The following is a 13,531-nucleotide window of genomic DNA, read 5'->3' as shown; positions in this document are numbered from 1 at the left end:
AGCTTTATTTTACTTGAGGCTGGAAAATAGAGCGAATGAAAAAAAGAGTTGACGATATTCGGCAGCAACGGATGCGATATGGAGAGCCATCGGAAAAAGCGTCACGACATATACGAGAAATTTTTTTTTTGGTAAAATTTAACTATTGAAAGCAGTTATTTAAAAATTAATAAAAATAAAAGAGAAACAATGTAGTTTTCGAAAAAAAAGACTACGTTTACGACCATTTGATTGATTTTTTATGATGGAAAATGAAGAAAAAAATCTCGCTTTCATTATGCAAAGACGAACATTACACTTCGAACACCAAAAGAGTGTAAAGTGATCACGATGATTGCGTTAGAAACATCTCTGCGCATCTCTAAATGCTGGCCAATATGATATTCCATCGTAACGGATATTTTTAGCTAGCATACGTTGTAAATTTTTGTCTTCTGTATGCCCAGTGGTGCTCTGAGGCACCATATTCAAATTTATGGGACAAGCGAATTAAAATGAAAAATGCTAATTTGGTGTATTGTTACACTCAATAGACAATAGATCTACGTAAAATTTATTTTTATTGTGAAATCGATTGATTATTGTTATATAAAAACGGTTGTCAAAAACACACATTATTTTTTTATCGAAAAATCCAGACTTTCTTCTACAGTTTCCTTGATAACAATCCAAACATTGAATTAAGCTTTCATTCGATATGCCAAGTTGAAAGTGTATTAAAAATACAACATTTTGTAGCAAAAAAGAAGTCAAAACTAACTATTTTCTGCCAAAATATGGTCAATACAATTCATGGTGCTCTAGAGTCACCATGAGCGGGAAAGGGTTAAGTTCTGTATTTCGTCGACGTTCAGTTTGGTCATTGTTAGCAGTGTCCCTGGTAATATTGGTAATTGTTACTACAGTCAACTTTTGGGCTTCCTTAGTATAATGTCCTAGTGGGTTTTGAAGTACTATGCTTGTCTAATAAGCCGAGTCTTGGCTCGGGAGATACTGTTAGTGTACTGTTAGGATCGTAGCCCTAGCCTCTCAATTATCCTGCACACGAAATAGTTCGCTGCAAAGTATGTATAATAAACAGGAGGTCGATTTCCGAATAGGAATGTAGCATTAGGGCTTTGTTTTGCTTTGGGTATTGTGTCCATTGGCACGCGGGTATTTGAACTTCTTTTTGCCAATCTTGGTGAGACTTTGCATTATTAGCATCACTGAATGGAACCTTCTCAGGAGCCTCAAGTGACGACAGTAGTGTAAGGTTTGGATCTTCTTCGAAAGACTCATCACTCATATCCTGCTCTCTTAATACTTGTTTAAGGACTGTTCCATTTCATCTTGAATTTGTTCATCCATTTTGCTCATCGTAGAACAATTACTGAAATTCATTTATTAACAACACAAGTCCCCTTTATTAGCGTTTCCAAAGAACAGCTTGTTCTTTACTATCTTCTTGTATTATCTGCTTGTCTGTTGGCATCTTCAAGCAATGACAACAGGCAGACGGGTGGAGGGATTAGTAGCAGAAAAGTACCGCTGTAAAAAACTCGCATGCAAGGCGGGTTTTGGTAGTACCATAATTACAAGCGGAGCAAATGATGTTCAATGTTTGTTTTAGAATCGAGACATTCTTGGGAAAACGGGAAAAAATTATGTAACAGGAAAGATGTGGCCGACACGAAGAGAAGAAGAGAGGAAAAATTACCTCCTTGTGATGATTTTAGGAATGAAGAACACTAGTTAGCACTTTCTCCCAGGCTGGTTACAAGTGAGCGAGTGAGCTACGAAGGAACATATATTCCTTTGTTTCGCTTTCCTCAGTATTTGCAAAGCTTTTTTGGGATATTACTTTTGTATAAAGAAATTGGTTATAGATAGGGCGATAGATTTTCCCCTTATGTCATCACTGATTTTAGGAATGAAAATTCTGGTAAGCACATATTAATATTACACTGGTCAACACAGGTGCACTGCAAAAGCTCAAACCGGAAAAAAATGAAAGATTATAGCTATTCAACTATTCCTTTGAATTTTGGTGTCGCTGACCATTACCGTTTTTTCAGAGATTTCAACGAGTTTCCTCGAAAACATAACGTTGAAGCGACGAATTCAGCGAACAATTTCTATACGACACTCTCACGTAAGTTGACGCGTTTTGGTAATAACTATCAGCAACATTCATAGGAAATGCATGAATAGCTGTCATCATTCATTTTTTGTAGTTTGAGCTTTTTATATATATTCAGTTCAAAAAGCTTTTGAAATGCACTTTTTTATTTTGTCGACCAGCGTTATTTACCCGTGCTATTTTTTCTGGGCAGGTTGCAAATCACTTAAATAAATATCATCCAATTTGGGTGGCTAAGAGGCTTGACGTCCGATAGTGCTCAGAGGCTTGAATTTACCTCAAATGCCATTTTGAAATGCAAGATGGCGACTTTCGGTTTTTCGAAAACAATAAATCGACCCTATAGCCATTTTTATTGGCTTAATGTTGAAATAACCGGCGAAATACAATATAAGAATGATTCTAAACTTTAAAAAGGTTCGGGTACGTTCGACTAGTTATTGGATAAACTTGAACTCAGAGTAAAAATGGAGGCCAAGCATGGAAATTTTTACTCACTAGCATCATTTCATGAAAATGTGTTCTTTGATTCATCAGGTATCGTCCAATTATTTTCACTTGCGTACAAGTTTTCCATAGAAACGCTGCTGATTGTTTTTCGCTTTGTTTTGAATACCTTAGAATGATTCAAACGCGATAATATTTATTGTATCCAAGCTCACTTGCATTCAACAGTATCGCGAGAATCTATGAGGGATTATCGTGAGTGATACAAAATAATGAGTCCAAATGAACGTTAGATTGCGTTCAACTGTTTGCTTACCGGAGCAAATAGGTGTCATCAATGCTTACGGAAATAGTAGCATGGTGCATCAGCATGTGATATTTGAAATCACCAAGAATCATCGAGGTATTACGATTCTTTCATGGAACACTCGCTATATGTTGCTCGCTCCGCATATAGCAGGCAATACTGAAAACAAAAATCATCAACGAAAGCCACCATATATTTCTTTGCTCAATGTTGTTTCTTGCATACGTGAGAATGTGTAATTTTTAATAGCGATGGTTTGAGGGAATAAAAGCTTATGAATAGCACGTTCAGAAATGATACCCGATGGTGATTGTTATACGGTACGATTTTATCCATCCTTGATGGTGTTTTTTGAGGTTGGGTTACTTTTCCCTTGACGTTTATAAGTAAATGAATTGCTATTTGATGCATGCGTTAGCGGTCCAAGCGATCGATCAAAGTTTCACACAAATTCACACAAGTTTTAACAAATTCAACAACTTACGACTGATTATTACTTCAGTAAAATGCCAGTTATCTGCTTATCAGTGGTGGGCACCATTCCGCTAATTCGCTAATTAGCGACGCTAAAATTCAGTTAGCGATTTAGCGATTTCGCTAATTTTTGAGCTGGTTAGCGAAACTGTTAGCGTCGCTAAAATTTTGGCCTTCGAAACGCTAATCGCTAATTCGCTAAATTTTGTAGAGAAGCGACAATAGAAATATTTAGAAAAACTGTGAATTGCTGATGGCGTACGTAAATTGCTTCGAAAGATGGACATACTTCACTGCTAAAGTTTCTTTTGTCAGTTTTTTTACCTTAGAATGGAGTTCCAGTTATCGTACAAGCCACAGGAGCATTTTGAAGAGCAAGCACAAGGTCTAGATTGAATTTCCGGCACACCAAGAACTTTGGTAAATTGCAATGCGCTTGAAATTATGACAACTTTGGTTCTACTTTTTCGATTCAGATAATAATTGAATTTTAATGAAAACATTCCCAAGAGTATCTATTTTCAATGCAAGCTAAATAACTTTTGTTATTTAGCTTGAACCTCTTACTGTAAATAGCTTTAAAAAGTAATTGTTTTCGTTTGTTCAACCAAAACGGATCAAAGTGGTCCAAATCTTACAAAACACGAGCAATAAATATAGCGATATGTCTTTTTACATATTAAAAAGTTAGCGATTAGCGATTAGCGAAAGTTCCGCTAATGTGGGTTTAGCGTTTAGCGTTTAGCGATTATCGAGCTAAATTTTCCGGTTAGCGACTTAGCGATTAGCGTCGCTAAATTTTCGGTTAGCGGTGCCCACCACTGCTGCTTATCGAAACGAAAATTTATTTTCTATTTATTTATCAGAAAATAAATTTTTGTTTCGATAAGCAGATGACTGGGAAGCCGGAATAACCAATTTTACTAACGTAATTTTAATTCGAGCACTGAGTTCCACCCTAATGCAAAAAATAAACTGAGATAACAAGAGCGTTTGACATAGTTCTGGTAGAACAAGGAATGGAATTGAGATCCTAACTATGATTTAATTAGTTAACCTAAGAGGTGATATACCATTTTTTTTTTTTGGAAAATGTTTGGGCCTGTAGCAACCTTTTTAATAGCATAAAAGTAGTAACTTACTAAAAGTTCTGTTAAGGCTGATACAAATTTCGAATTGTTTTTATGTCCAAGGTTATCAAAGTTAGCAGAGGGGGTGGCAAAAAATAAATAACACCGAGACGAAAAAAAAGAAATATCTTTGATCAAAGTTTGTGTGCAAGTTAGGACGTTTGTAAGTTGCACTCAAATAAATGTTGAAAAACAACTCTTCATTATTATTATTATTATTATTATTATTACCTATTTCGCTTGCCTTTCGACGATACTCTCGCTGTCACCTGACTTGTTTGTTGCTAAATTAGGCATTTATGCTGTCAGAAAACCAATGAAATGAACAAAACGGTTTGAGCTTTTTTTCTACCCCTTCCAAGTAAAATTGGCTCAATCAATAACAAAAAAAAAAACACATTTGTTCATAAGAAATACCAATTATTTGTGGAGTACTAGTCGTTTCCCCGGAACGCTGTTGTTCGCGAAGGTTTTCGGTGTTTACGATAGAGACCCAACAGTTCGACTGCAATCCAAGAACTAACATTATTTCATTAGTTCAGGAGTGTGCCGGGTATCCGAACGATCATTCTCATAAATATTTTGTTTTCAGAGCAAACGGATTCGTTTTTCCCGAAAAAAAAAACGTTTTGAGCGCCAAAAATTGCAATAAAAATCTTTTGTGGCAAAGCCTAACCTAGTGTGACAAAAAACGATCGTTCAACGGCCGGGGCATTTATTAACGAATATTTTCAAAAAAAAAAAAAAAAAGATGAAGAAAATCGGTTCAGTAGTTTGACGGCAACACGACACGGCAAAATCATTTTTTTTCAGAAACAACATTCCCAGATAAACGCGTATAAAGTTTCAAGTTTAGGTTATGCGGCGGTGACGAAGCGTGCTTCAAATAGCTTTAACTTTCTCCCTATTGCTAAGATCTTTATGAAAATTTGTGAGAATGTTCTCAAGAAGTTGTACTCTAAGATAATGCAATTTTTTTTTCGATTTTTTGGAAACTTAAAAGGTATATAACCCCTTAACAGGATTCTTCGATATCGGTTTCAGTAGAATACGACTTACAAGTACGCGGAAGTTAATAAAAATAAAATAAATCAATTGCACACAATATATTTTGCAAACTTTTTTCTTTCCAAATAGGTAGTAAAAATATAGGCTAAACACTAAAATTGTTTGCTCGACAAAACCTAACTCTAATCAATAATGTTGTCGCCCGCAACCGAATCATTCATAACTCCATCAATAATGATAAGAAATCGCAAGATTAAACATTTTCGCTAAATGATTACGCTGTAGCACTGATTTCGTTTCGTGCTGTTCTCAGTGCGATCGTATTGATTAGCCCGGGATCATTGTCCTGAGTCTGCCTGCGCTGATAAGGTAACAGGATTCGAAATGAAACTGCTTGGCATCAGCAATTCAGTTCATATAAATACCTGCGATTCAGTCCCATTCATCACACTCTCAGTGGTTCGAGTCGAGCAACCAAATCTCTGAGGCAAGGATGCTGGCTAAATTTCTTCTCCTCACTCTGGGTAAGTTCTAATTTCTTCCGACTTCTAATCACTTTCATATTTATAACATTCCTTCAATTTTCCAGTGGGGATCAGTGCTGCCTATCAGTACGAGTACCAAAGTGAGTTCTCCTACAACCGACCGGAGAACAAAACTGGCTGGGAGTATGGCGCTTGGGAACCAAACCGTGAATATGTCTACAATGTTACCTCAATGACTATGACCGCTTTGCACGATCTGGACGATCAGTGGACCGGAATGGTTTCGCGTGCTCATCTGCTGATGCGCCCGAAGGATCCGGAATACGTGGTTGTCTATGTCAAGAATCCCGAGTGTGCGGTCTTCAACGATCGTCTACCGGCAGGATACCGTACCGAGCTTCACGAGCTGAACCTCAAGTACAAGCCTCTGCCAATGTCCTCCCGACCATTCGGAGTTCGTTACCACAAGGGAGTTATCAAAGGTCTGTATGTTGAACAAACCGTACCAAACCACGAGGTCAACATTCTGAAATCCTGGGTCAGTCAGTTCCAACTGGATACTCATGGAACCAACGAGATCGACTACAAGTATAACCAATTGCCGGAGAACAACTCGTTCACTGGTGTCTACAAGGTCATGGAACCCGTCGTCACTGGTAATTGTGAAATGTTGTACGATGTCAATGCTGTTCCAGAGTACCTTATGCAATCGTACAAGGAATTCGCTCCCCAACCGCATTTCCGCGAGGAAGGACAATATTTCTTTGAAATTGTGAAGACCCAGAACTTCGACAACTGCGAACAGCGCATGGGATACCATTTCGGATTCAGTGGCGAGAGCGAGTTCAAGCCTAACACCAACCAGATGGGCAATGTTGCCTCCAAATCCGTTGTGTCACGTCTGTTCCTGTCCGGTGATTGGTACAACTACACCATCCAGTCGTCGTCCACCATCAATAAGGTTGTTGTTGCTCCGACTTTGGTCGACAAACAGAAGGCTATGGTTTATTCTCAGGTCAAAATAACTCTCAATGACATCTGCCCATACGATAAGGTTCCGGAAGGCCCAGCTGACGATCGCCAAGTGTTTGTTGATCTGGTCTACAGCTACAACCTTGCAAGCGACAAGAAAAACAGCGTTCGTCCAGGAAATGAGACTGACTCTTCCTCGTCATCGTCAAGCTCCTCCAGTTCATCCGAATCGGACTCGTCTTCCAGCTCTAGCTCTGAATCGGAAGAGAACTACAAAATCAGTCCAGTTGAAAGACACGCCAAAAAACTCGAAGAGGTAGAGAAACGCGGCAACCGAGCCCGCCGTGATCTGGATTCATTAAAGGAGAAGAAATACTACGAAGCTTACAAGAAGGACCAATACCGACTGAAGCGCGATAATGACACCTCATCCGACTCTAGCAGCTCTGATGATTCGTCGTCATCTTCGTCCAGCTCTTCGGAATCCGATGAACACAAAGATTCTTCATCGTCTTCTTCATCGTCCTCTTCATCGTCCTCTTCATCGTCCTCTTCATCGTCCTCTTCATCGTCTTCTTCTTCAGAATCTCTTGAAAGTGATGAAGCTTACTACCAGCCAATGCCAGAGAGCTTCAAGGAATACCCACAAACTCCATTCTTGCCATACTTCACCGGATACAAGGGATACAGCTTCCAGTATGCTCGCAATGTCGATGGCTCCAAGGTTATCTACAAATTGGTGCAGGAAATCGCTGATGAGTTGCAAGACCCATCCAAACTACCGGAATCGAACACCTTGAGCAAATTCAACATTCTATCTCGCGTCATTCGTACCATGAACTACCAGGAAATCTACGATGCTGCCCAGCAATTCTTCGTTTCTCAGAAGGAACGCAGAGAGGGAGACAACCACAGCGAGAAATTCAGCAAACGTGTTGATGCCTGGAACACTTTCCGTGATGCGTTGGCTGAAGCCGGAACTCCACCAGCTTTCAAGGTCATCAAGGAATACATCGAAGAGAAGAAACTGCGTGGCCCGGAAGCCGCTAGTGTTATCGCTACTCTTCCAAAATCGATCCGTTTCCCTACCGAGTCGCTGATGCACGAATTTTTCCTGCTGGTGACCTCCGACACCGTTCAGCACCAGGATAGCCTGAATGTTACCGCACTGATTTCGTTCACCAAATTCGTCAATCAAGCTCATGTTAGCAACCGCTCAGCCGCTTATTACTATCCAGTGTACAGCTTTGGCCGTCTGGCTGATTTTGACTACAAGATTGTGGCCCACAAAATTGTCCCATGGCTCGCCCATCAATTGCGTGAAGCAGTTAACGATGCCGACAGTATCAAGATCCAGGTCTACGTTCGTGCTCTTGGAAACCTCGGACATCCGGAGATTCTCAACGTTTTCGAACCTTATCTGGAAGGCAAGATCCATGTCAGTGACTATCAGCGTCTTGCTATGGTCGTTGCTTTCGATGAGCTGGTTGAAAACTATCCTAAGTTGGCTCGTTCCGTCCTGTACAAACTGTATCAAAACACTGGCGATTTCCACCAAATCCGATGCGCTGCTGTTCATTTGTTGATGCGCACCCAGCCACCAGCAGAGATGCTCTACCGCATGGCTGAGCTCACTCATTTCGACCCAAGCATGTACGTTAGTGCCGCTGTTAAGAGCTCTCTGGAATACGCCGCAGATGCTGATGAATTCGAAGACTTCTACGCATTCGCCAATGACGCTAAGGCCGCCGTCAAACTGCTGAGCCCACGAGTTTACAGTCTGCAATACTCTTCCGCTTACATCCGTGACTATGCTATGGAGAACCTGAAACTTTCCTATCGTCTGCAACTTGCTCAAATCGCTTCCGATGATCATTACCTTCCAAGTGGATTCTTCTACCACATGCATCACAACTTTGGTGGTCTGAGACGTTACACTTCAATGTATTATCTGGTTTCAAGCATGGAGACTTTCTTCGATCTGTTGGACAAGCAGTACGATTACTCGAGCCCCAAGGAAGATGACTATTCTGCCGATTACTACTACAAGTATTACAAACAGTTCCCGAACAAGAAGTTTGAATACTTTGATAAGTACTTCAAATCTCACGGCCCACAAAGCGATTATTACCAGAAATACAGCAAGGGCCAACACGAATTTAGCGAGAAGGAACCACAGAAATGGTCAACCACCCGCATTGCTAAGCTGTTGAACATTGATCCCAAGGAAGCCGATGAATTGGAAGGACAAATCATGACTAGACTGTTCAACGGAGATTACTTCTTTGCCTTCGACAATCAGACCATTGAAAACATACCCCGTCAAGTGAAAGAATACTTTGAAGATCTGGAAGACGGTATGACGTTCAACATGACCAAGTTCTATCAGCAACAAGTCGTCACTTTGGCTTTCCCACTCGCATCTGGTCTTCCGTTTGTCTACACCCTGAAGACACCAACTGTTGTTAAGGTCGAAACTGATGCTACTGTCAAGAGCTACCCGAGGTTCTATAAGCAACCTGCCGGACACCCAGAAACTGAGAACGACGATTTCTTCCACTGGCCACGTGTTCTTAACGGATCGGTTGATGTGAATCTGGTCTATCATCGTTTGGTTGATGCCAAGGTTGGTTTCGTAACTCCGTTCGATCATCAACGCTACATTGCTGGTTACCAGCAGAAGGTTCAAGGATACCTTCCGTTGAGCTTCGAATTCGATTTCGACTTTGAAGAGGACGAATATGAAATTGAGGTTGAGCTTTTGGAACCCAAGGAAGATAAACTGTTGTTCCACTTGAGCTCATGGCCATACACTGGATACAAGGACATTACCGACGTTCGTCCGATTGCCGAGAGCCCGAACGCAAGAATTGTTCATGATGAAGAATACACTACCAAGACTTTCGCATATACCGTTGGAGATAAAGTCACTGGTTTCGCTTTGAGATTGCATGCTAAGTACGATTATGACTTCTTTAACTTCGGTTATTTCTGGGACTTGATGCAGGAACATGACTTCATGTCTGCCTTCGCTTATCCGTTCACCGTTCAAACCTACCATTATCATCAATTCAACGTGTATTACGATGCCCAACGCACCTCTGCTAAGAGTATGAAGATTGTTGCTCACTACAAGGAAGGCGATTTCGATCAGGACTTCCAGGATTCCGATGTCAAACACCCGAAGGGACGTCATGCCTACTCTGGATATTACAACGAGAACAACTATGCTCAACCCTTCGTTTTCACCGCTGGCAGTTCGCGTCGCCAGGAACAGTTCATCAAGAATGCCGCCGCTGGAATCCGCAACAGCGATGTTTCTGTTTTCGATTTGGGATTTACCTTCGAAGGCCATCAACAAGAGAAGAGCGAATTTGTCTTCACTTACGCCTATGCTGATAGCCCAGTTGATGACATGTCTCGCTTCTTGTTCTTCTTCTCGGGAAGTCCGTTCTACCAGACCAGCAGCTTCTTCGGAATGCCCTACAATGGAAAACAATTCCAGATGTGCATCTCGGCTCAACATGAGTTCCCGAATGTACCAAAACTGAACTTCTTGCACGCTCTTGAGTTCGATGCCGATTCTTCGATGCGTTACGATTTCGCCTATGGTGAGCGTTGCCAGGGAGGAGCCCAGATTACGATGAAGGGAAAACTGCACCAGTCGGATGAATACCGTCACTATCTGCGCATTTCGGATGTTGGCAAGCAGTGCAAGGATCAGATGGATCGTGGATACTATCAGCTCCGAGAATGCCAGAACGCCACTGAACAGGCTAACTATTTCGATCAATACCGTTTCAACTTTGAGTTCAAGGATGTTGGCTCATACGCTAAGAACATGTCCTACTATGTTGCTGATTACTTACAATACTTTACCTTCCCGTACTTCACACCGAATCACTTCTACAAGGGCAAAAACAATCAATTCCAGTTTGAATTCGAGATGGCTCCCTATGGCGATTACTTCAACGCTTCGTTATACGCTCCGGAGTACGCTTTTGAGATCGAGAACTCTCCTTTAGAAAATGATTATGCTCGTTACTTCACTGCTGTGCATCCCGATATGTCCTGGTATGAACGTTTAGGCACATACTCTTACCGAGGAAATTACTATCGTAAGTTGTGTTTAGCAATAGTGGCTTATAATCTCTTTTAATTTCAAATTCAATATTTCAGCTTCCTGCGCTGTTTCCAGCAAATACGTTGATACCTTCGATGGCAGCACATACTTCTACGAGATGGGACAATGCTGGCATGTGCTGTTGCATACCGTGAAGCCCGACTACGAGTATTACGCTCAACAGTCGCACTTCCAGAATGCTGATGACCAATACCGTTTCAAGAATGGATTCTATGAAGACGAACAGGTTACCATCTTGGGACGCACTGGTAACAAGAACGAGTTGTACTTCAAGGTTATTCTTGGTCAGTACGAGCAGAATGACTACAACATCGATATCATCCCGAACGGAGCTGAGTTACCATTGGTCTACATTAATGGAAAACCCCAACAGATTCATGAGAAATACGCTGTTGAACTGTACACTAATGATCACCATGATCAGCCTCTGTTCCGTTGCTACGCTCTGCCTGGAAAGGAGTTGGAGATTAGCATCCGTGATGATGACTTCAAGATTGTCTTCGATGGTTACCGTGCTCGCATCTTTGCTGATCAATCGTATTACGACAACTTCGTCGGTCTGTGCGGAACCAACAACGGTGAACATTATGATGACTTTGTTTCGCCTAATCAGTGCTACATGAACAAGCCAGAATACTTTGCTGCTTCGTACGCCATCACTGGCCAGAACTGCTCAGGACCAGCAATGGCTTTCAACATTGCCTACGAACAGGAATCGAAGGAACAATGTTACAAACAGGAGTACTATTATGGCAATATCATCAGTGAACACGAGGCAGGACGCAAACGTTATAATAACTACAACCACTACGTCAATGAGGATAGCTCTTCATCGTCCTCATCGTCCTCATCCTCATCATCCTCTTCTTCCTCCTCGTCATCCTCGGAATCTGATTCAAGTTCTGACTCTTCGAGCTCATCGGAAGAAGACAAGGAATACAATCCCCGCGATCAATCCCACACCGCCAAGGAATGTGAAGTTCAACATCAGCATCAGTTTATCGAACAAGGAGACAAGATTTGTTTCACCTTGCGACCACTGCCGGCTTGTACTTCCAAGTGCGTAGCCTCAGAGAAGTTCGCCAAATACGTCGATGTCCACTGCCGTGATGCTAGCGATAGTGCCGCTCAACTGTTCAAGAAGCAGATCCTCCGCGGTGTCAACATCGATATGAGCGCCAAGACTGTCTCGAAGACTGTCAAGTTCAACTTCCCCAAGACCTGTGTGCACACTGCCGGGTATGCCTACAGTAGCTGAACTTCTGGTAACGAAAAAATGGCTTTATGAAAATGGACTTTATTGCTTATAAATAATTTGTGCATCAGAAAATGGAATAGTTTTTCCAGCAAAAAAAAATCAAATAAATGAAGTTGAAGATTGTAACATATTTTGTTCTTCATGTTGTCTTTTAGCTTAACCCCTTTTGACAATTAATTTTGGTTTTGGGTCACCAAAATCATTAGTGATTTCCAATCAGTTTAGTTTAGATTTTCATCGTTCACATTAATTCTCCACCCAAAACAGTTGTCGATTTATTTTCGGAATGCCAGCTCAGAACCACCGCCTTAACAACAACCGACGCCCTAACAAGTGGTGCCTGCAGCACTTACGAGTTTGTTTCCCGCGTGGTCCAAAAATAAACTCGAATTTGGAAGGAAAATTCGTTTTGGATTGTTTATTTGCAAAGTGCAGTGAGCGCAGCAAAAACGAATACACAAACTTGGCGGTTGGTGGTGGCATGCGGCCACTTTCGCTGCGGGCGACCCTCCTGCTGGATTATGCAATTGGCCGAGAAACTCAGCCAGTGTTTGTTGATAATAACTCCGGGTGAACATTTTGCAGATGTGGTACGGTAGTCCGAGACCTACTTTCGGCTGCTTTGCAACATTTCAATCAAACCTGCCCGGTGGTTTTAGATTCAACGAGAAGGGAAAAAATGGTGTATTATGTCACGATTAACACCGGAACTTTGAAACTCGTCACAAAAATGCGAGTATCGGTTAAAGCAATCGCTAATTAATTGCTGCTTCAAGATCCCATATCTTATTGTCTTTATCTTGCCCCGTCAGATTATGCAAATGGATAGCGACCACCCACACTTCACGGTCCGCGAAACAATCCTGATGCCCCATCAATCGATGTCGTGGAAGCGGCTTTTAGCGGGTCACGCAAACCGTCCGTCAGATGAGCCGATATTTAATGTTTCCTGATTCCGGCTCGTTTCACACTGCAGCTGCGAGATACATCACCTGTTGCTTAGGAAGTTTATTGCGATTGTTATTGTCTAATCCCCCTGCGTTTAATATTGTCTGAAATTGATGGGTTCTTCACGCCGCGGCCGCTCCCACACAACTTGCATGATAATCAGCGGATAGTTTCCTATACGAGATCAATCTATCCGAATACTAGAAACATTCGTGTAAACTGGTTTGTCAAATGTG

At 41.5% G+C, this 13,531-nt stretch overlaps 2 protein-coding genes across 5 annotated transcripts in view; one reads left to right on the top strand and one right to left on the bottom strand.

Moving 5' to 3' along the window:
- The window catches only part of LOC129727642 (A disintegrin and metalloproteinase with thrombospondin motifs 20), a 477,347-nt gene that overhangs the window by 191,739 nt on the left and 272,077 nt on the right, over positions 1 to 13,531 (bottom strand). The gene's annotated exons all lie outside the window — the stretch shown is intronic.
- Positions 5,947 to 12,473, top strand: LOC129727638 (vitellogenin-A1-like). Its single transcript, XM_055685642.1, has 3 exons — positions 5,947 to 6,012; positions 6,078 to 11,063; positions 11,125 to 12,473. The coding sequence occupies exons 1-3, from the start codon at positions 5,982 to 5,984 to the stop codon at positions 12,345 to 12,347; spliced, it is 6,240 nt and encodes a 2,079-aa protein (XP_055541617.1). The 5' UTR covers positions 5,947 to 5,981; the 3' UTR covers positions 12,348 to 12,473.

The sequence above is a fragment of the Wyeomyia smithii genome, chromosome 3 (genome assembly GCF_029784165.1).
Source record: "Wyeomyia smithii strain HCP4-BCI-WySm-NY-G18 chromosome 3, ASM2978416v1, whole genome shotgun sequence".
Taxonomy (NCBI): domain Eukaryota; kingdom Metazoa; phylum Arthropoda; class Insecta; order Diptera; family Culicidae; genus Wyeomyia; species Wyeomyia smithii.
This window is presented reverse-complemented; position numbering and strand designations above follow the sequence as displayed.

What these genes read in the sequence shown, in the direction of transcription:
- LOC129727638 (XM_055685642.1), top strand. Translation starts at nt 5,982, where the DNA reads ATGCTGGCTAAATTTCTTCTCCTCACTCTGG. An exon ending in ATTTCTTCTCCTCACTCTGG is followed by an intron (nt 6,013 to 6,077) that starts GTAAGTTCTAAT and finishes TCAATTTTCCAG; the next exon opens with TGGGGATCAGTGCTGCCTAT. An exon ending in TTACCGAGGAAATTACTATC is followed by an intron (nt 11,064 to 11,124) that starts GTAAGTTGTGTT and finishes TCAATATTTCAG; the next exon opens with CTTCCTGCGCTGTTTCCAGC.